Below are 22,304 nucleotides of genomic sequence, written 5' to 3' on the forward strand. Positions count from 1 at the left end.
TTTTATACAGGTAACAATGTAAGACAGCTGTCTTTAATGCAGGTAATGTGTTGCTGTAGGAATCAAAACTCTTAATCATTGGTAGGGGTTCAAATACTTATTTCTCTCTGCAAAATGCAAATAAATGTATATAATATATTCAATGTGATTTTCTGGATTTTATTTTTGATATCTTATCTCTTACTGTTAAAATTAACCTTCCCTTAAAATTATAGACTGTCTTTGTCAGTGGGCGAACTTACAAAATCAGCAAGAGATTAAATTATTTTTTCCTTTACTGTAAATTAAGCAGGTCAATTTTGCCACATCACTGCACACACTGATTACAGGAATACAAATAAAAGAATTTGTTTTTCTTCTTTTATTTTAGATTCTGTCACTCTTTCCAAGCACTCTCATGGGTCGCAGGTCTCCACACGTGCTAAAACAGTGTCAACCAGTTTAGTCTGCACGTTCAAAACATTAAGGAACGTAAAAAAAAGGTCGCCTTGAAAACAGACACTACTGTTCCATAGGTGTAGGGTTAGCTGCAACCTGATAGACTGGGTACAAATGACCAGTGGACGTCAGCCTGCTGAAACACACCTGGCCCCCGTTGCATCCGTCACACGGCTGCCAAAACGCAGCAGCAGCTTGTGGAGAGCAGTCCCAGGCCATAGTCGTTCCCATGGTCGCCCTCGATGGATAAGAGTGTGATTAAATTCAGTCACTGTCACAAGGACATCTTCTGCTTCTTCGTCCCGGAGCAATGCCCTGAGTGTGAGGAGAGCTTCAGTGGCAGGAGGCTGGAGGAAGCACCGGTCAGTGTTCCCAACCCCTTCTCCAATGGACACAAAGCACCATGTGCGTTCCTCGTGGCTCCAACAGAAGACAATCTGCTCAGGTATGGCTGAGATTAGACCTGTCAGGAGAACTGTTTAAGTTTGGATGATATACTGTCCCAGAAATAACTGCGATAAACATTATTAATGTAATTTTATGACCATTCAATGTCAAATACATATTGACACTGAGTAACAGTAAAATAATGCAAATACAGCTTTAAAAGTGCAACAAACTTTTAATACTGTAGTAAGTAAACTAAAATTATTGTGATAGGCCTATAGTTTATATTAAACATGAGATAGTATAACAGTGATGATTTGGGAATGTTCAATTTTCCTGCAGAGAATTTGATGGTGGATCAGATCTACATACTGGAATTACAGATACAAAGGGTATGTATGTGTTTTTGCTGTATTATTTGCTAGATGTTTTAATTAGAATCATCAACTACTTTAGCTTGTAGTGTAATTTTTGAAAAGTGGGATTGTATATAATATAATATGAAATGAAAAAGCCTTTACATTAATTTTGATAATAAAAATGTATTATGTAGAATATACATTAAATCTGTGTATTAGTGTATTACAAGTAATACAGTACCAGTCAAAAGATTGTTTTTTTTGTTATTTAATATTTTTATGCATTGTAGATTCATACTAAAATCATCCATATATATATGAAGAAAAACATATATATTGTTCTAAAAAGTGTTACACAAACCAAAATATGTTTTATATTCAGATTCTTCACAGTAGGCACCTCTTGCTTAGATGACAGATTTGCACATCTGGGTATTACTTAGTCAGTTTCATGAGGTCACCAGGAATGGCTTTCAGTTAACAACTGTGCTGAACTTGTAAAAAGTTGACTTGAATTTCTTGTCTTGACATAAAGTGTTTGAGAGCATCAGTTGTAAAATTGTGAAGAGGTAGATTTGGTGTACAGTGAATAGATCTATTCGAATAATGTTCTAATCCATATTATGATAAGAACTATAGCAAGTAAATAAAATACTTTAAGAAATGAAGGTCAGTCAATTTTAAAAAAAGTTCAAGGACTTTGAAAGTATTCTCAAGTGCAGTCGCAGAAGCACCCCAGGAAAGAAGAGCCAGATTTTCCTTTGTTGCACAAGATAAGTTCATCAGCGTTACCAGCCTCAGAAACTGCAATTTAACAGCACCATAAACAAGAGCATTTTGGTTTTGATTTGTTTAGCACTTTTAAGTTACTACATGATTCCTTATGCGTTCCTTCATAGTCTTGATAATTTTATTATTCATTTACAGAGAAGATTTTTTATATATAAAAACACTGAATTGGTGTCCAAACTTTAGAGTGGTACAGTAGATAAAATGTCTCAAAAGAAGGCCATAACATCTTTAAAGAAGTTGAATAGCCATATTTTGTTCTTACAACAATTTTATTATAAGAACTATTAAATGTATTGGCTATATGTTTATAACATATTTTTGCTTGGCAAGATATCATTTACGTATTGTAGGTAGCTGTTTTGATGCTGTATCTGTATATGAATAGATTATTTAGTTATTATTTAGTATTTTCAAAGTGTAAATAAGTGCTTTTAAATATATAACAAATAAACAATTACTAGTGATAATGTATCATATGTACTGTTAACATGATTCTCCACATATTTGAGAAAAGCTTAAACATAACATATGCCATTTAAAAAAAACTGATACACAATTTTTATAATGCACATCTTTTCATAAACAGACATTTGCAGACAAAAGAAATGATTTCCATTTAAGAATTTGTTTTTATTGATATACACTCTTTACAACTTTCTGTTTAAGCAAGCGATACAAACTCCTTTATATGACTGTATAGAGTTATCAAAAGTATAATGTTAAATTTTCTTGTTTTAAAGGTGTGGTGTTTAACTACACTAAGACTGGGGTCCGCCGGGACCATCAGGGCTGGGAGCGCTGCATCAGTATCCCACTGGTTCAGCCAGACATGTACAATCTGATCGATCAGTGGGATCAATACCTGGAGAAATTTTCCTCAGCGCAAATGTGGGATCCACTGTGGCAAAGGTAGGATTATATCTGTTACACTGAGGATCAGTGGACAGGTTTTATCTGGGAGATCTGATCGTCTTAATGGAAAAGTACAGCAGAGTTTAACCTAATCTGATCTGATCTGATCTGCTGCATCTGTTTCCAGCTCCTGTCCCCCCGCCCCGGTGTGTATATGGAGTTTCTGGTCTTTTATTACATTATGTTATGTTAAAGTATCAGTATTTATTTTTAACAACAAACACTGCATGCCTTATATTTAAACACTAAACATCTATTTGTGTATCTATAAATCGAAGTATATATTTTTAAATAATAATCATAAGCTCTTGTTGGTGGTATTATTTCGGCAAATGGCACTTAAGTATGAAATTAATGAAGATCATTTGACAACATAATTTGTGCAAGATACACAAATATACCATTCATGTTTTTTTTAATGGTACCCTGTGTAGCAGGTGTAATAATATGAATATGGTCTTTTCTTATATACAGTATAAAGTAGTTTTTAATATATTGATATTTATGATATTTAGTGGTATGAAAAGGTTTGGGCATTCCTGATAATTTTCATGATTTTCCTTTATAAGTAAAAGTGATGAAGTTTTTAAGATTCACAGAAAGTGTGCAATTATTCTTTAAACAAAATTAGGCAGGTGTATAAAATTGCACACCCCAACAGAAAAACTACATTAATTTAGTATATCCAGAAGTAACAGCCTCTAAAGGCTTCCTATAACTTCCAATGAGAGTCTGGCTTCTGGTTAAAGGTATTTGGACCATTCTTCTTTACAAAACATCTCCAGTTCAGTCAACATCTCCATCTTTGTCACTGATTTTTGAACATTATTTTTACATTGACTGGAATCCATGACCCTCAACTATAACAAGATTCCCAGTACCTGCACTGACCACACAGCCCCACAGCATGATGAACCACCACCAAAATCGCCCTCCAAATAAATCAATTTTAATTTCCTCAGTCCACATCACCTTATTCCAAAATGAAGCTGGCTTGTACAAATGTGTTTTAGCACCTCAAGCCTCAAGCGTTTGTGGCGTGTGCTCAGAAAAGGCTTCTTCTGCATTACTCTCTCATACAGCCTCTCCTTGTGCAAATCTGCACCATCTGCAGCAAGATGATGATGTAGGTGTTTAAAGCTGGTCTGTGGGTTGACTGTGACTCTTCTCACCATCCTTCTCCTCTGCCTATCTGAGATTGTTCTTGGCCCCCACTTTAGGCCTTAACTAGAACTGTGAGGCCTTAAATCCTCACAGTGGAAACTGACAGCTGAAATCTCTGAGATAGCTTTTTATAATCTTCCCTAAATCATGATGTTGAACAATCTTTTCAGAAAAGATGCAACAGTCAAGGGTCTGTGAGCTTACCAAACAAATTGTGTTCCAATAATTAGTCATACAGGTATTCATATCAATTAAACAAAAAGGGTGCCCAAATTTATGCATTTATCATTTTTAAGAATTATTGCACACATTCTGTAAATCCTATAAACTTCATTTAACTTCTTAAATGTGACTGTGTTCGTCTGCTATATGATTCATGAATGAAATTCAAAAAAATTATCAGGGGTGCCCAAACTTTTTCATACGACTCTATATTTCTGAAAAATGTAGGAGTGCTTATTAAAATATTTACTATATGAACCTGCCATTTTGTATATTCTGCAGACACAACAAAGCACAATTATACTAACCTACTTTTCATGTTATTTGCCTTTTGTGGTCTTCTAAAGCTGATGCTTTTGGTTATTGAGAAGCTACAATATATATATATATATATATATATATATATATATATATATATATATATATATATATATATATATATATATAATTTTTTATCTAAAGCTGAGATATGCATTCATCACTTTTACGCTCCTTTTTTTTCTATCTGTCCTCTGCAGCTTTAACGAGGAGAACCACAACTGCTACAGCTACACTCTGATGTTCATAAACTGCATCCTGGCCACCCAGTCCAAACGAGCTCTCAGCAAAGACGAGTTCACACAGACTTTCGTTCTGCCACGTGTCAAAAGGGCGTCCAAGTACAGCATGCTGTGCCGGGAGATTTCTCAAAATCATTTCTACATCGTAGACAGTCCGAAAAGAAACTCGCGGGAAGGTCAAAGTGATGAAGAGGAAGCTGGGAAGAGCATGTCTTGAAGAAGTGCACCTGGGCTTAAAACACTATTTATTTAGGGATGCAATGAGACTTGTAAATATGATTGTTGCCCAAAAATATTTAAGCAAAAGTGATGTATTGCTATTTGGAAGAAAAATAAAAGTAATCAGGAACAATAAAAGATCAGAAATATAGACTGATATGGGAAACTCATGATCATATATGTATGTCTTGGCATGGAGTTGTAAAGATTACTAATGGAATAATCCATCTCAAGCAGCTGCTGCAGATTTTTGTGGTAGGGGTGGAGTGTTAATAGTCCAGTAGCATCCCACACATTTTCAATCAGGGATAGGTCTGATAATACTGCTGACCTAGGCATAGCATTAGTGTCTTAAGGGCAAGCTCAATAGACTACAGAAGAATGTGAACAAGCACTGTCCTGTTAAAACAGTGCACAGGACTATGCTTTTATGACTATCCATTTAAATTCCTTCTGGATGCAACTACTTTTTGACAATAAGTCTATATCTAATATTGGATATATACTCTCTGAAAATTAGGAGAGCACTTCAGTTTCTGAATCAGTTTCTCTGCTGTTGCTATTTATGAGGTATATATTTGAGTAAAATGAACATTGTTGTTTTATTCTATAAACTCCGGGCAACATTTCTTGCAAATTCCAAATAAAAATATTTTCATTTAGAGCATTTATTTACAAAACGTGCAGACCTCAAATAATGTATAAAGAAAACTAGTTTATATTCATTAAAAGTTTAAGAGTTTAGGAATCAATATTTGATGGAATAAACCTGGTTTTATTCACAGTTTTCATTCATCTTGACATGTTCTCCTCCACCAGTCTTACACATTGCTTTTGGATAACTTTATGCCACTCCTGGTGTAACAATTCAAGCAGTTCAGTTTGGTTTGATGGCTTGTGATCATCTAGCTTCCTTTTGATTATATTCCAGAGGTTTTCAATTTGGTAAAAAAAATTTAAGTGGTCTCATTTTTTCCAGAGCTCTATATCATGCTGCTATTTTCTTATATGCTATTTATATAGGAAAGCTACTGTTGGTTCTATATTGATTTCACTACATTTTAATAACAATTTCTTAATACACAATATGTCTGTATACACAATATCTATAGGTCTCAATCTATACTCACCCCTTGTGTGTCTTTGTGTAAAGACATTCAATCTCCTCCCCTAAGCTAAGCCTTACATAAGGCTCAGTCCATTGTTCCAGGCCGCACCCTGCCTTATTCAATATGTTCACTTGACCACTATCACTTTACCTATTGTTCCATTCTGGTAATTCACATATAACTATGTCTTAATCAACACTATTAATAAATCAACAAAAAATACAAAATGAAGGGAAGCTGCATTCATTTATTACATGTGTATTTTTTAAATAATGTTCAATAATATTTAGTACATAACATACTGGCAAATAAGAAAATCTCTAAATTTCGTCCTGTTCCATTCGTTCTCGAGAAGATATCCACCTGCTGACAATGACCTCCTGTAATGAAATCCCACAAAAACAATGGCCAAGTCAGTAAGACAGGTAATAAATAAATATATTAATGAAGCCTTAGTCCGGGGAAACATCTGACCTGAACTTTGACTCTTTTGAGGAACTCTGGTGAGGAGAGATCTTCTTTGTTCATATCTGATGGGACAATAACGTAACACAGCATCAGCTCCTGCACAGAAAAGATGAAGAGAACTTTATTGATCACCATACAAAGTTATCCTGTACACCGATTGCCAAAAGTCATGAGACAGGTATCATTTATGGTTTCACTTGAATTAAATGGATGTGATTTCTGCCAGATTTGTTTGTCTGTTCACATGGACAATTTTAGCCAGAAGTCACCGGTCACCATCATAACCGCCCACATAACCGCCCACTGCACTGTCAACTGTGGGTGGCAATGCCCTCTATGACTTATTCCTGGTAACATGTGATTTGAATAATGTTATTTGCCCTTACAAATGATCCAGGTGTTTGTGTCTAGGTAGGTAGGTAGATAGGTAGGTAATGCTTCATGCTTCATGATCAAATTACGCACTGCTATCCCATGACTTTTGCCATCTCAGTGTAAACAATTGTTTAAAACAAGACAGAAGACGCTAAAAATATAAAAGCTTAAAGACAGAAATAGGTACAGATAGTAAATAGAATACAAAGGAATAGAAACACCTACCAAAACATAGAGTATATGGATGGTTGACATGATGTGACCTTTTTTTGGTCCAGTGTGTCAAATATATGTAAATTATAGAAGAATATTCAAAAACTGTGATGATGTTGTTCAAAAAAAGCGGTCTTATATGAACTTACAGAGCATTCATGGCATTATCTATCATTTTTTTCACAATTTTCAGTCAAACTAGAAAATGCTCATATTTCATGACTTTCTCACATTTCACAAAGTTAAATTTTTAATAATATTTTGAAGCCATCATTAACTTTAACATTTTGTTTTAAAAATAAAAATCATATGGTGTGATGCCATATACCCCTTTTTTAAATGGGCTATTGTTTGGAGACCCTTAGGGAATGGGGTTTCTTCTTCTTTCAGGAGGAAGAACAACATCTCAGAAGGACACAAACAGATACAGGGTGTGTTATCACTCTTTATTCTTTCAAAAAAATCAAGTATATCTAGCTCTCCTGCTTTAGTCTTTTGATGTGACGCATTTTACACAAAAATGCCCAAATTAAATTACTTTTCTTTGTAGTTAGGCAAATTGCCTAATGTCATGTTAAGTACATAAAACCTCATATGGTTTGACACAACATCATACGATGTGACAGGGTTATCTTGTCACACCACATGATTATTTTGTCACACTATATGATATGAACTGCATTTACATACATAAATAATGCTATTAGATACATAAGTATAGCTAATAGTTAAGTGTTTTAATATTTTATCTGTTTAACACATTTTGATAGTATATTATTCACAAATGTAATATTTATACAGAAATACTCTCTTATTCCTGCAGATTCATTCACTTATTCAGACTCAGTTACTCCTGGACGTTCAATCTGACGCAGTTGCGGTTCACTGTAGCACACCTGAACATCCAGTTTCAGCACAAAACCAGGAAATGCATATATTATAAACACATGGTTCTTCTGTTTGTTTTTTTTAAGTAGAAGCCAAATGTGTCACAATGTTTAGTGGCACACTGTTTTAACAATACATCATCAGCTTTCTGATCCATAATGGTTTTGCTTAGATTAGTACCAGCAAAGGGTACAAGAATGTAGTTATTTTTATAAGAAGGTATTCCCAAAATAATTTTAAGTATATTGAAAGAATTTGATTAAATGTCTTCCTATTTGTGTAGATAATGAAAAATAATGCAAAAGGTAACGTTTGCATGTGAGCAATGCTATACTATACTAAGTCAATTTATCCTGATTCTTTATCACATTATACCGATTTTTAATTTATTACACAATAACATTAACATCACACCATTTGACAATTTTAGTCACTAAGACCGTAAACTAGTGAATTTATGTAAATTACAAGAAAAAAAATCTACAAGACCATATAAATATTTGGAAATATGAAAGTTAGTATAATATAACCCAGTGATTTCCGTGACTCTATTTTGCGTTTGTTTTTTTTTTGTTTTTTTACATTTTTTTTAGCCAATATGTCAAGCACCCATATACTAACATATAGGGTTCTGAGGTATAACAATAATACTGTATAGTACTGTACACTCATTACACTCATTCATTTATGTGCATTTAAGATGGCCTCAAGGTGGGGGAATTTTCAAAATTTGAGTGGATCTGTGAAAATGATTAGGGGAAAAACACAAGTTTAGGCAAAGGAGTCTGCAAGATTCAACACTCCTAAGATTCACTTGACTGTGTGTGCAGGTTTAGAGTCTGTGTATTGTGGTGTTAGCAGTTAGCCTGTTCTCTGACATGATCTACTAACTAAGCTTTTACTCTCTCAGACACTAGTTTTTATAATAGTAATAGTACTAGTATTTATAATAGTACTCAGGTTAGTTAGTCAGAAACAGCTTAACTGAGATGTTCGATTAAAAAGTGAGCTTCAGAACGCAACACCATGAACTTTAATGAGTTCTGTGGTGATCAGAATGTTAGCTACATGTTAGGTAAGTCTTATGATTAGCTGAGCTAAAATGTATCCTCTGACAGTTTAACATTTATTGTTATTTATTGTTTATTATTATTATTATATATTGTTATGACTGACTTAAACTTGTGTGCGGTCACTTAGTCTGTAAACAAATTTTATATTTGAGAATTTTTCAGTCTAAAAATAATCCTGAATTTGATGGAACTGTAGCCATGTAAACACAGGGCTTGAGCTGTTTACTCAAATCCCTGCCTCCAGTAATCCTGTACACCATGGTAATGTTTTGACACAGTATGAAGGTCTGAAAAAGGTGGTTACCCCCCAACCCTACACATATATGCAGTAGAGACTGTATATGTGTATATGAAGTTGAGACTGGAATCAAAAGAGTACAGTTTTAATATGCAGTTTAATGTCCAGTATAAGCAGAATGTAATAGGGTGTTCATGCTCAGGAAGATGATTGAATGAAGAGGTGTCTTACTTTTGAGACGTTACCAGTTATTCTACTGATGGCAGCAAACGACCTCCAACTGAAGGGTCTCAGAGTAGCACCCTGAAAGGAGTCGTCCACTTTCTCCACCACCACAGAGTAGCTGCAGACCAACAGTAGAAGAGACAGCTAAAATAATATGACGTTATTAAAAGCATACTAGCATTACGTTACCAGATATTAATATACACTATATGCACATAAGCATTGGGACACCCGCTCATTATTTGTTTCTTCTGAACTCAAGAGTATTAAAAAAAAGAGTTTATCATTCCTTAGTTGTAGTAGCTGTCTCTGTCCTGGGAAGACTTCCTACCAGGATTTGATTGCATTCAGTGAAATCGGCAACTTGGATGATCATCACCCCACCTAATCCCAACTTATTCCATATAAATGTTTTGGATGAAGCTCAATCATTCCAGGGAACACAGTTCCACTGCTCCACAGCTCAATTACAGTGGCTTGCAAAAGTTTTTATACCCCTTGAACTTTTCCACATGTTGTCACTTTTGCTACCTTTGGCACTGTTTAATTAATAATCCAATAATGGCAAAAGTATTCTACACCTGAAATCCTAGCAAGTCATGGCCATTCACCCAAACTGTAAGATCAAGCAAGTAGAGTACTGGTCAGAAAAACAGCCAAGAGGCCCATGGTCACTCTGGAGGGGATGCAGAAATCCACGACTCAGGTGGCAGAATCTGTCCACAGGACAACTATCATTCAAAACGGTCATGCACTTTCACACCCCATACCTTCACTACTGCTTATACTCGCACTGTCATTCACACTTTAACTCCCCATAAAACTGTGAACTTTAAGAACTTTACGCACTCACTCACTATACCAGCCTTAAGCTGATATACCATATTTGCACTACTGTTTATACGGGTTCTGTTTATAATTGTACTGTCATTCCATCTTAATCACCCCCATCACTATTGCACTATTGTCTTCTGTCTTGCGCATGTCTATTTGTGTCCTTGTTGTATAGTACACACAGTGTCTCCCATTCTTTTAGATTATATATCTATTTTCTGTACTTGCTGTAAAACTGGGAAGGAGAGTAACATAATTTCAATTCTCTGTATGTCCTGTACATATGCAGTATCGACAATAAAAACTACTTGACTTGACAAGTCATGCACTCCACAAATATGGCCTTTATGGAAAAGTGTCAAGAAGGAATCCATTGTTAAAAGAAACAAAAGAAAAAAAGAAATGTGGAAGAAGGTTCTGTGGTCAGATGAGACCAATGTTGAACTTTCTGGCCTAAATGCAAAGCGCTACAGGGGGGGGACCTGAACACACCACCACCACAGTGAAACATGGTGGTGGCAGCATCATGCTGTAGAGATAGCGTTTTAGCAGGGACAGATAAGCTGGTCAGAGTTAATGGGAAAATGAAAAAAAAGCCTGTTAAAGGCAACAAAATACTTGAGATTGGGAAGGAGATTCACCTTCCAGCAAGACACTGACCCTAAACAAACAGCCAGAGCTACAGTGGAATGATTTAGTTCAAATAATATTCATGTTAAAATGGTCCAGTCTTAAATCGCATTGAGCGTCTGTGGCAAGACATGAAAACTGCTGTTCACAGACGCTCCATCCAACTTGGCTGAGCTTGAGCTGTTTTATAAAGAAGAATGGGCAAAAATCTCAGTCTCTAGATGTGCAAAGCTGGTAGAGACCAACCCCAAAGCACTTACAGTTGTAATTGCAGTGAATGGTGGCTCTACTATTGATATAGGGTGGATGAATACTTTTGCATGTCACATATTTCAGATTTTTATTTGATGATAAAAAAAAGCATTTATCATTTTTGTTCCAATTCACACTGTTGAAATACTTTGTGTTGGTCTATTACTTAAAAAAACACATTTAAGTTAGTGGTTGTAAGGTGACAAAATGTGGAAAAGTTCAATCTTAACCACTCCTGGCATTAGTCATTATTAAGTAGCTTTATTAATAAAGTTGCTTAATGCACTTATTAGAAGTGTTGTCCACAAACAAACAGTATGCATCAAAAATGGGATAAATCGAATGATTAGCAATTAATGCCATATTTATTAACTTTTGATTGGTACAGCCAATTTTATGTTTATTTATCTTCTATTCACTGAAAGTAAACGATATCTTTGCAACAGCAAAAAATTAAGACATTTATAAGGAAAATAAATCCTGGAAAGTTGGAATTTGGGAAGAAACAAGACATTTCATTCAGCCCTAAATCCAGCTCTAAACCTTTATTTTTAAAAGAGACGGTTCCCATAACATTATTTTCTAAATTAACACTAACCTTGCATGATAAAATGGTGGTCCTTTCCGATACAGCACTGTAAAAGAAGCCAAACATTAAGAAAACTTGAGTACTTCTGCTGGAACAAACAAGAGGTAACACTAAACCACACCAGACACGAGAATCGCGTGTCCTAAGTGAGGCGGCTTGGAGGCAGCGATCTCAGTCTCGTGCACTTCAGATTCACTGCCAAGTGTCAGTTTCCTGGCCCCAACATTAAGATAGTAGGCAAACAGGTAAGGGGATCGAGGAAAGCAATGCTTAATCCATCTGAATTATTCACCTGTCATCTCTTAGTGCTGTTTAAACCAATTGGAAATTCTCGCTCACTGATATCAATCAGGTCTCTAGAAATGAGAACGTACTATTGCTTTGACAAAAAACAAGTTTTCCAATCCTGGTCCTAAATGTTTTTTCTCTCACATTTTAGGACTTTTGTTGAAACTTTTACTAGCTGAAATGTCTTAGTATTGATGGTTGAGAAGGTACATCAGTGGCCTTTGTTAGAACCAGCACTGGCAAGCAAGTAATTTAGGTTAATTGCTTCATTCTATTCAGGTCAGATTAGATTATTCTGTCCGATCTCATTCAGCTCTTCAGATCTTATTGTGCTTGTAACTGACCTATATTTGGAATTAGTGTGATTAGACTGGTCTGAAATCCCTATCCATATCCCAATCATGTGCATATATGCTGTAACTTTTGTTATAGATGGGGTATAGCTTTCTTACTTAAATCTGTTCCATATTTAATCCCAGGCTTGGGTACCCATCCTTTACTGCGGAAGTAGTGATAGGCGGCGTAATTAGTCTCAAAGTTGGGCTGCACTGAACAAAACATTCGCCAAAGCTGAAGAACTGACAGGGCTTCCTGAAGAACAAATCAATAAATAAGTTATTTGCACTTCTATTATCATCTTGAAACATCATCTTATTATTGGACAAAACTTTAAACTTACACCATCGTAGTAAATTGACAAGCACCCCAGTGCATAAACCAGAAAGAAAGCCTGCAAAACAAAATAATAAGAACATTAAATTAAAACATTTTCTATAAAAAAAAACAATACAACTCCACTGCCTGTGTCCCATGTGGGTGAACGTGGGTTCACTTTAAGATTTCCTTGAGTTACACAGCCAAAGTTTCAAACATTCTTGACATATATTGCTTTCCAGGGTCCTTCACAATCAATTAACAGCAGTGTATTCCATTGAAAGGTAAAAACCACAACAGGGACGGTAAATAACCAGACCTACAAACTGCACACATCAATTTTGACTGTCTTTCCTGACCCTTACAGCATACTCTTGGGTATAATTGGTCTGCAATGAATTGGGTTTTATTCATATTATTCAGCCGGAATATTCATGTCAGCTTGTTCCTCCTTCAGGGAGGCTTGTGTTAATATTAACTCATGAGGAAAGGGGGCACGGAGGAGCTACAGCTGAACACTTTCACAGCTTAATAAACTGTTTGTACTGGCTTAAAATGTCATATTCCCTCTATCAAGACCAGCTGTAACAATAGGGTTTAATTGAAGTATTTATTACAGCCTCACCTCGACAACAAAACAAATCTATCTAAAACCTATTAATAGCAGTAGTCAGTATATTATCAAGATGTAGTATGTGCTTGTAAAACGATGCAGCTGTGGATGATTTTCAAACAAACCACACAGCAAGTTAAAAAAGTCGGATGTAGAATTATTTTACCTCTTCGTAACTAAGCTGGAGATGTTCCACCATGTTAAAGGGGTTGATTCTGCAAACCAGCTTAGCCATTCTGACCTTAAATTAAGAAAACAGAATTCCACAGTAATTGCATAATTTTTTTTAAAGAGTACTGATTTAAAAGCTGAAATGTAACATTACTATTACATTGGCCTTCAGCCTCACACCAATCTAAATTTAAAGTGTTTTACAATACATTGAATGGTGTTTAAAAGCTGTTCACCTGACCGCCCACACTATTCAACCCAGTGCAACATTTGATAAGCATTGCTGTAAAAAAGAAGGAATAGAGCCTTCCATACACTTCCAAAAAAGATCCTAAACATCAGTATATGATACGTCCACAGTTCTACCCACACAGTTTGAATAATAAAAGTCCATAGAGGAATTTAAACCCCCTTAGGACTGTGGAGCAGTGAAGCAGCATTTTAAAAACCCTTGATTTTGGAAGAAAATGTGGAAAGTGTCCACAAATGTTTGACCATTTTAAATCTTGTGTAATTACATTTAAATGGCATTTACATTTTATGCTACTCCCATCCAGAGCAATGTACATTTGGATTATGTTACACAGGTATAAAAATGTAGTGTTGCCTTGCCCAATGTAGAGGTCCTGGCCAATGTTAGTGTAAAGTGTGTGACACTTTGAATGGGGTTTAAAATGTGATTGTGATATTGATCACCCACACTTCCCAACCCAGTGCAACATTTGATAAACATTGTGGCAAAAAAGAATGGATAGAGCTTTTCATTCACATCCAAAAAAAAAATCATAAATATTTATAAATCATTCATAAATCCAGCTATTATTTTTAAATGCTAGTGTAACAAATGCTGGACCTAACTGTAATACATAACACAAGCTTGTGGACACAATAAATAGAATTTTACCTTAAAGTATCTTTACCTTTGATGCTCCACTGACTGTTACACTGTAAAACAACATCTCTATTGCTCCAGAAATGTGTGTCTTTCTAAATAATACAGTATGGCTAAATAGAGCTCTATTTTACATTTTCTGATGTTCTCCTCCAGCGTAACTTACAATGTATAGAGAGGGCCATTTATATAAACCTAAATAAAAAAAAAACACCTAAATAAAATGGGAATGGTTGGTAATATTGACTTTCTGTTTGTGGCACATTAGTATATGAGAGGGGAAAAACTTTTCAAGATGGGTGGTGACCATGGCAGCTATTTTGAAGTCGGCCATTTTTAATCCAACTTTAGTTTTTTCAAAGGGAAGAGGGTCATGTGACACTTATTTTGAATTGGAATCAAACTTATTTGGAATTTCACAAGAAAAACAATGGTGTGCTTGGTTTTGACGTAACTTTTTTTATGAGTTACTTACAAGTTTCTCTTTGTTTACAACCATTAACATGTTGCAGAGGTTAACACGTGAAGTAGCTGATAGAAATTGTGTTGATGTCTGGTAAATGCAGTAACTGGGTTATTGCAGCAGATTTTAATGCAACACACCCTACAAGACCACCCATCTCACATGCTACAATTAGCAAAACTGCTTGCCTAGTTTCATGAAAATGGTTCATGGTTGGATTTGCCAAAATTTGGACGCATAAAAACTGTCACTAATGAAGAAACATCAGTGGCTGTTATAGCTTCATTCAGCAAGAGCCCACAATGTAGCACTCGCCGCATGTCACTGGAGAGTGGCATCAGTCAAACATCCCTTCGGCGGATATTATCTACTTACAAATGGTACCCTTACAAACTTTAGCTGCTGCAGTATCTCAACAAGGATGACCCAGACCGGCGCACTGAATTTGCAAAATGGGCAAAACAAAAATTGGAACAGGACCCTCAGTTTAATCAGAACATTTTTTTCAGTGATGAGGCAAACTTTTATGTGAACGGTGAAATTAACAAACAAAACCACCACTATTGGTCTAACACTAATCCACAATGAATTGATCCCCCCCAAGACTGTTGGAACCCAAAAATTGATGGTGTGGTGTGGTATATGGGGTAAAAAGATGGTGGGGCCATCTTCATCAATGGAAACCTCAAGACCACTTCTTTATGCACTAAGGCTGGCATGTCTCTGAGTTTTTCCTGCAAGATGGTGCACCACCACATTATGGGTGTCAGATCCAAGCATTCCTAGATGAACAGTTTTCTGGAAAGTGGATTGGTCATCGTGGGCCAGTTGAATGGAGCCCAAGGTCTCCCGATTTGACTCCCTTAGACTTTTATCTTTCGGGTCATCTGAAGGCAATTGTCTATGCTGTGAAGATATGAGATGTGCAGCATCCGAAACTACGGATACTGAAAGTCTGTGCCAGCATTTCTTCTGCGGTCTTGCTATCAGTGTGTGAGAATTGGGAGAAGAGGGTTGCATTGACAATCCAACACAATGGGCTGCACTTTGAACACATTTTATAAGCGTTCAGAAACTTGTAAATAATCAGGGTTTTTCTTGTGAAATTCTAAGTTTAATGTGTCACATCACCCTCTTCCCTTTGAAAAAACTAAAGTTGGATCCAAAATGGCCGTCACGGTCACCACCCGTCTTGAAATGTTTTCCCCCTCCCATATACTGAGGTGCCACAAACAGGAAGTTAATATCACCAACCATTCCCATTTTATTTTGGTGTATCCATATAAATGGCCCACCCAGTAGTATTGCCCAATGTAGCAGTTCTGCTGGCCAGAGAATTGAACTCTAATCTTTTATAGGACAAATGGTGTTGTCACCCACTACTCCAACTGGCAAGACTTTTGAGGATCATACATTACTGTGGTAACTTATGTTAAAATATTTGTACTTATTTACACATGAGATGTCATCCTCATTAGGATCCCCATTATCTTCTTCATCAGGTTCCTCCACTAGAACATATCCATGCGCTAGACATGACCCACTTTCTTTGCCCGACTGGACCAGAACACTCGTCATTTGGCTCTCGTCCAGTCTACATCCACAGTGAATGATCCAGTCGTCGTGCCTTTTGCACTTCACTTTGGCTAGTGCATTCGGATCCACCTGCTCAGGTTCTTGAGGATAGAGTTCAGCTAGAGGATCATACATTGGATCTCCCTGTCTACGAGGTTTCTCAGCCTCAGAACTTTCCGAGTCCATTCTGTCATCATTTAGACCCTCTGCAGCTATCTCATTCTCCATCGACTGATCCTGACTGAAGTTATCACAAGACTGTGTCTGAGAAGCTGCCATCTCTTGATGTTTTTTATTGTTAATTGGCTCATTATCATGTTCTGCTCCATGTTCTTCTCTTAAATTAAGTTCAATTGGTTGTGTCAGCTTTTGCATGGTCTCGCTGATAACCTCTTCATCTAACCCCTGAGCCAGGAGAGCAGAATGGGCCCAGCTCACAAGTTTTTGGTATCTGGAACAGAACAAATAAAGAACACATTTAACGTAACAGAAATGAGTGAGACATTCTTTATATTATTTAGATTCTTCTAAAACCTGTTTAAGGGGCAAGATTCATTGCAATCCTCTTGAGGGTTTTATGCGATCGAATGAATTCTAATGAGCAGTGCGCAGATTAATCTTAGTAGACAACACTGTTTGTAGGATTGTATAATATTTTTTTTCCAATATAATAATCTGTGATATTTAAAAAAGCAGGAATTTTCATCAGAAGTTTAAGTAACATTTTAATTATATTGGGCAGACATAATATAATATGCATCTGTTAGATAATACATAATACCTATTTTTCCTTCCTAACATCTATCAACAAAAAAGTATTGTGAAATAATCTGGTAGAAGGCAGAATAACAAATTTTCATTTTTAATTATTTTTTATTATTTTTCATAATTGCTGCCTTGAAGATATTTATAATTTACAGACAGCAAAACAATCACAATTATGAAGTGCCAACTACTTACCTTGACAAGGGGATAACAGGTAAACATTCATTGCCTATGTCTAGATATAAACAGAAGAAAATAATGTGTTTTTTAGTGTATTGTATTTTAATTGCCAGTTAAAACTTACAACATTTTCATTGTAAACATGTAAAGATGAAATTAGCGAAATACAAATTCAAATCAATACTCACATTCCCACCGTTCTGAAATACTGTGCTCTGGTCTGCTTTTTGACAGAACTCCTTTACCAAAATAACCCTAGAAAAAAATTTATAAAATATGAAGTAAAAAATCTAAATACAACTAAAGCTGTCCATACACTACATGACTTTGAAAAGACTCTGAAAAGACTGAAGTCTGACACCCTCTCACATCTAAAGACTTGTCACAGACTTTTTACTCACAGAATAGTCACAGGCTAAGATTTTGCAAAGACTGAGGATCACTAACTGCAAGACTACAACTATATTCTTTCTGAGATTATTTACCATCATGCTTCAGGTGGAGTTTACATACAATACATATTACATATTAAATTACAAATAATTAAATTACAGTCAATAATGCGATTTATCAGAGACTCACAAAATGTGTCCCCATCAACAGTTAATTTTTTCTGCCACACTGTTTGTTCTTGATATTACTTAATAGAATACATTTTGTGTTCAGCTCTGATTATAAACTTCTTTTCCCCCCTTTTTGCTACATTTGTGTACAGCAAATAATCAAAGCTTTGCTGCTATACATTTGCCTTTGTTTTAAATAGAATTATTGCAATAAGGACATCATTCTTGCAAAATGTGTATTTATTAAAAATAACACAGCACAATAAGACAGAGTAGTGCAAAATAAAATAACTACAAATATAATAACTTTAAAGTGCAACCTGTGTTTAAAAAATTATACATATTAAAGTAAGAACCATATAAGGCATATTAACTGCCAAATCTGTTCTTTTTTAAATAGTTTGTATGTGAACAGTTACGTGAAATATATTCTTGCCTCTTCCCGTAGCTCCCTCTCCTATTGGTTGCTGACATTGTTCACGTCACTATTTGCGTGAGCTGAGTCTCAAGACTTGAGATAATATTAAACACGGTTGATTTTATCTGAGCGCCAGGACGCAAACCTGACTGACTAAAACTTTCAGTCATAACCACCTTATACTAAACGATCCGAATGATGCGACCGCGACTCGACTGTAGCCCGACTCTAGCCAGACTCTAGTGATTTTATCCCGACTCTGGAAATCTGTCTGCGAGAGAGAAATCGCTTAAAAATCGTTAGGTGTAAGGTCGGCATAATGCTCTATTTAAAACATTAAAATTAAATTTAGTATACTTTACTAAAACCTAAAAAGCTGAACATCCAAAGGTTTGCTTGAATAAACAGCAACAATAAAAAGGGTACATATTGTTAAAACTTACCTTTCCATACAGTGATTGAATGTGGTCAGCTTCTCGTACTATAACGTGCTGGTTTATGATCTCGGCTTTGCATATGAGGGCCCCCTGAAGTGAGGAAGTGCCTTGGACTGAGGTAAAAGGAACGGGCAGTGGGCTCTCAAATGATTCGTAAACTTTTGGTCTCCGTTTTGGAGCCTGGAACACCGCTTCCATATCTGCTGAAATGTATATAAAGAGAACATATAAGAACTGTAGGATTACAAAGTGCTGGTGTGGTCAAAAAGACTTATTCTGTAAACATTTCACTAATAAAAAGAAATATATATTTTTCTAGACCTCATTTTTGCAACCCTGTCCCAAGTTCTTACTCCTTAGCAGGGCTGGTTGTAGAGGGGGGCCCCCCAAGTTTTTTTTTTGCCCCTTTCCCATGATCTTTCTACTACAGACAGATTGTGTTTGTCCAGTATTATTAATTTTACTTTAATACTGGATATATACAGATATTTGAAGTGTATTATTAGTATCATGACATTCTGGATCATTGACTTCTGCTACAAATCTGATAAAATTGTATTTTGTAATATCTCAGTTAATGGTGTGCCATATCATATCATAGGCAATAATAATACTTAATTTTCATTTTGTTGCAGTAGTATATTCTTGAATTTTTTTATTCAGTTTTTTTTTTCATATCGCCAAGAGAATCACTATCGTGAAAATACCATGATATACCGTGATATTATGTTAGAGCCATATCGCTCACCCCTAGTTAGCTATCTACCTGTTCTAACTGATGCTCTGGTGGAGATGTATTTTAGCAAATCATCAGATAAATCTTCCCAGAAGAGTAACTTTAGGCTCTAACTGCAGAAAATCAATACAAACAAAGCTCAGAAGAAACATTAAGATGTCAATACAGATTTTTGTAGATATTAAGTGATTTCTAAAGTAAGAAGAAACACCCTAAATTCTAGTAAACAATGGCTTAACGCCTCAGAAAAACAAGATTAGAGACGCTGCTACGCTAGCTGGTTGGTAACCCTGGAGACAGACAGGCAGTTAGCTTAGCACGCTGATCATCTGCTGTAACTGACGTTAGCTTTCCCTGAACGAGCGGTTAGCAAGTTGGATAAACGGCAAAAACAGATACTGGGGTGAGTGAAAATGACAATTCTTTGAAATCATTGTGAACATTTTATACAGATTTCTCACAGAAATATAAAAAACAAAACTTTAAATCCACACATTTAGTTCCATTCATGTATTTAGCTTACGCTGTGCTATGCTAACTAACCTGCAGTTCCGGTGCCACAGTGAAACACGTCCACCGAGTTCACAGCTACTAGTATTTGGTTCCTGTCCGTTTTGAAGCAGTTGTTTTATTTCTGTTTGTTTTTGCCATTTAAGATGTTCAGGTGACGTGAAATACATAAAATAGTAACCTAGAAAAGTTAGCAGTAAACTATCAGGCCTTTTAAAGAAAAAATTGTATTAAATAAAAAAATGTATAATGTAAAAAGGAAAAAGCTATGGAAATTGTTTAGCCTGTAGTCTTTAGTCAAGCATTATTGGAACAAATTGTGTTTCTGCACTCTCTACTGCAGCATTTACACACTGCACATTTACACTTTCATCATAGAAACTACAAAAAGACACAGCAACACAGAGAACCCTGTAACTATTAAAAGTCTTTTCTTTAAAGAAAATAGCTACAGATTACGAAAGAAAGCGGTGAGTACTGTTTCATACACATTCAAAAGACCTTCAGAAACTGGAGAAAACTGCTACAGGAAGATGTCGGGCTGATCCACATGGCAACATCTTTAGCTTAGCTTAACATTGGACTCTATCTTACACCCTGTGCAAAGCGTGTTGCAATGCTTATTGCTATCTTCCACTCCATCAACAGTCTATTTTCACGCCTTGTGTTTGCATTTTTTAAGAAGCAAAGACGCTTACAAATATATCTACACAGATGGGCATGGCAGTCTGGAAGTCAGGTGTGTTCAGGTATTGCTATCTTGACAATAAAAAAAACAGGTGCATCACTGACTGACAAGAACCCTAACAACAGTTAACTGTCAGATGTGCATTGTTATCTTGGCAACTCAGGCACAATGCACGCTTAATGTGCATACACCCCCGCTCCACATACACACACACAAAACATGCAGCACTCACAAACCCAACTTTTCCATTAACAATTAGCAAATAAAATAACATTTCCGTAAATTACCTGCTTGCACACTTTCACAATGTTACTAAGCAGGACAGTTTCCTCTGCTGAGATGCAAAGAAGCAGTGAATGTTAAAATGCCAATCCACCAAAGTCAGAGCACACCGATATATGACAGTTTTATACAGTTATATAATATTCATATAACATATAAGATTTTGCTAACTATTTGTTTGTTTATAAGGGTGTTTCTACATTTAATTACAAATAAAATAGGACAACAGCCAGAATGCTAGAAGGACAGTTGACTGGTTATTCCATTCATGATACTACCAAAAGCTAGAATATCAGTACCCATGTCCCTATAATTTAAACAAATAATTTAACAGCTTCTTTATTGGCATTAGATCCTGGATATATTAATGAATACTTCCAAAAATATAAAACAATATTATTGTGTGTAAATACAAAGTTAAATATGTATTTAATAGAATAAATTAATTTAATAGAATATAATAGAATAAAATATTGCTAATAAATGTTTAAGGCTCAAACATTCCTGCTGTATATGTACAGTATAATCCATTGAACTTAGCAGATTCCCCACTAAATCAAACCATGCTGTGATTTCAGACAAGTTGAAAGTCTGAGGTGTGTCCCCTAAAATACAAAGAAAAAACCCTGACATAAAAATCTCTGATTCCAAGAAACTGTCAAGCATTTCTGGTTTTCACTGGGTTCATACTATCACTCTTTGTCAGAGTTGGTTCCTAGTTTCAGGCACCTTCTTCCAGTAAAATATTGATGAATTTGTACTTTTCGAGTGTTTTTTAAGACGCTAAAACTTATACTACTGCTCCAGTGTATCCGTATGAAGTCTACTTTTTCATCCGCTCAATTAAATTGATAGATGTCACTGTTGCTTAGCTAAAATTGGATTTTGATGGTAATCAGTGTGCTGCTTTGAGCTCTTAAAATATTTCACATTTTAGATCAGCCACTAGGGGGTAATCTTAACCAGCATGTTGCCCATTGAATAAATGGGCCTTGAGGTAGGCATCATGTTAGGCATCCTGCCAGCTTGTATATTAAATACAGCACAGTTAAAGGAACGTTAATGTGTCTGAGAATAAGTCAAAAAGAGACAAAATATGTAGATGCATAATTCTAGAATGGT

The 22,304-nt window shown here is 35.6% G+C and overlaps 2 protein-coding genes across 8 annotated transcripts; one reads left to right on the top strand and one right to left on the bottom strand.

The window, feature by feature from the left end:
* Positions 1 to 607: 607 nt before the first annotated feature.
* On the top strand, positions 608 to 5,823 carry mkrn2os.2 (MKRN2 opposite strand, tandem duplicate 2). Its single transcript, XM_007229625.3, has 4 exons — positions 608 to 883; positions 1,168 to 1,217; positions 2,717 to 2,885; positions 4,793 to 5,823. Exons 1-4 carry the CDS (start codon positions 681 to 683, stop codon positions 5,049 to 5,051), a joined length of 681 nt encoding a protein of 226 aa, XP_007229687.1. The 5' UTR covers positions 608 to 680; the 3' UTR covers positions 5,052 to 5,823.
* A 568-nt stretch (positions 5,824 to 6,391) lies between these two features.
* Positions 6,392 to 20,348, bottom strand: tsen2 (TSEN2 tRNA splicing endonuclease subunit). Of its 7 annotated transcripts, none has more exons than XR_007429412.1 (12): positions 20,246 to 20,348; positions 18,973 to 19,169; positions 17,737 to 17,803; positions 17,564 to 17,603; positions 16,484 to 17,054; positions 13,669 to 13,743; positions 12,915 to 12,965; positions 12,688 to 12,826; positions 11,957 to 11,993; positions 9,649 to 9,760; positions 6,637 to 6,692; positions 6,392 to 6,542 (listed from the first exon to the last, which is right to left on the bottom strand). XR_007429412.1 is itself a non-coding variant. In XM_007229628.3 (12 exons), exons 2-12 carry the CDS (start codon positions 19,162 to 19,164, stop codon positions 6,483 to 6,485), a joined length of 1,434 nt encoding a protein of 477 aa, XP_007229690.3. In that variant the 5' UTR covers positions 19,165 to 19,169; positions 20,246 to 20,348; the 3' UTR covers positions 6,392 to 6,482. The 7 variants fall into 7 exon arrangements, 6 of the variants coding, with proteins under 6 accessions (XP_007229690.3, XP_007229691.3, XP_022538127.2 ...); XM_007229628.3 differs by having other exon boundaries at positions 6,637 to 6,726; XM_007229629.4 differs by having other exon boundaries at positions 6,637 to 6,726; positions 18,973 to 19,166; positions 20,246 to 20,336.
* Positions 20,349 to 22,304: the final 1,956 nt, after the last annotated feature.

Source organism: Astyanax mexicanus, chromosome 24 (assembly GCF_023375975.1).
Source record: "Astyanax mexicanus isolate ESR-SI-001 chromosome 24, AstMex3_surface, whole genome shotgun sequence".
NCBI lineage: Eukaryota > Metazoa > Chordata > Actinopteri > Characiformes > Acestrorhamphidae > Astyanax > Astyanax mexicanus.

What these genes read in the sequence shown, in the direction of transcription:
- mkrn2os.2 (XM_007229625.3), top strand. Translation starts at nt 681, where the DNA reads ATGGATAAGAGTGTGATTAAATTCAGTCACTGTCACAAGGACATCTTC. An exon ending in ACAGAAGACAATCTGCTCAG is followed by an intron (nt 884 to 1,167) that starts GTATGGCTGAGA and finishes ATTTTCCTGCAG; the next exon opens with AGAATTTGATGGTGGATCAG. An exon ending in TGGGATCCACTGTGGCAAAG is followed by an intron (nt 2,886 to 4,792) that starts GTAGGATTATAT and finishes TGTCCTCTGCAG; the next exon opens with CTTTAACGAGGAGAACCACA.
- tsen2 (XM_007229628.3), bottom strand. Translation starts at nt 19,164, where the DNA reads ATGGAAGCGGTGTTCCAGGCTCCAAAACGGAGACCAAAAGTTTACGAA. An exon ending in TATTTCAGAACGGTGGGAAT is followed by an intron (nt 17,604 to 17,736) that starts GTGAGTATTGAT and finishes GTTTATATCTAG; the next exon opens with ACATAGGCAATGAATGTTTA. An exon ending in ATGAGGATGACATCTCATGT is followed by an intron (nt 13,744 to 16,483) that starts GTAAATAAGTAC and finishes TCTTAATTTAAG; the next exon opens with GTCAGAATGGCTAAGCTGGT.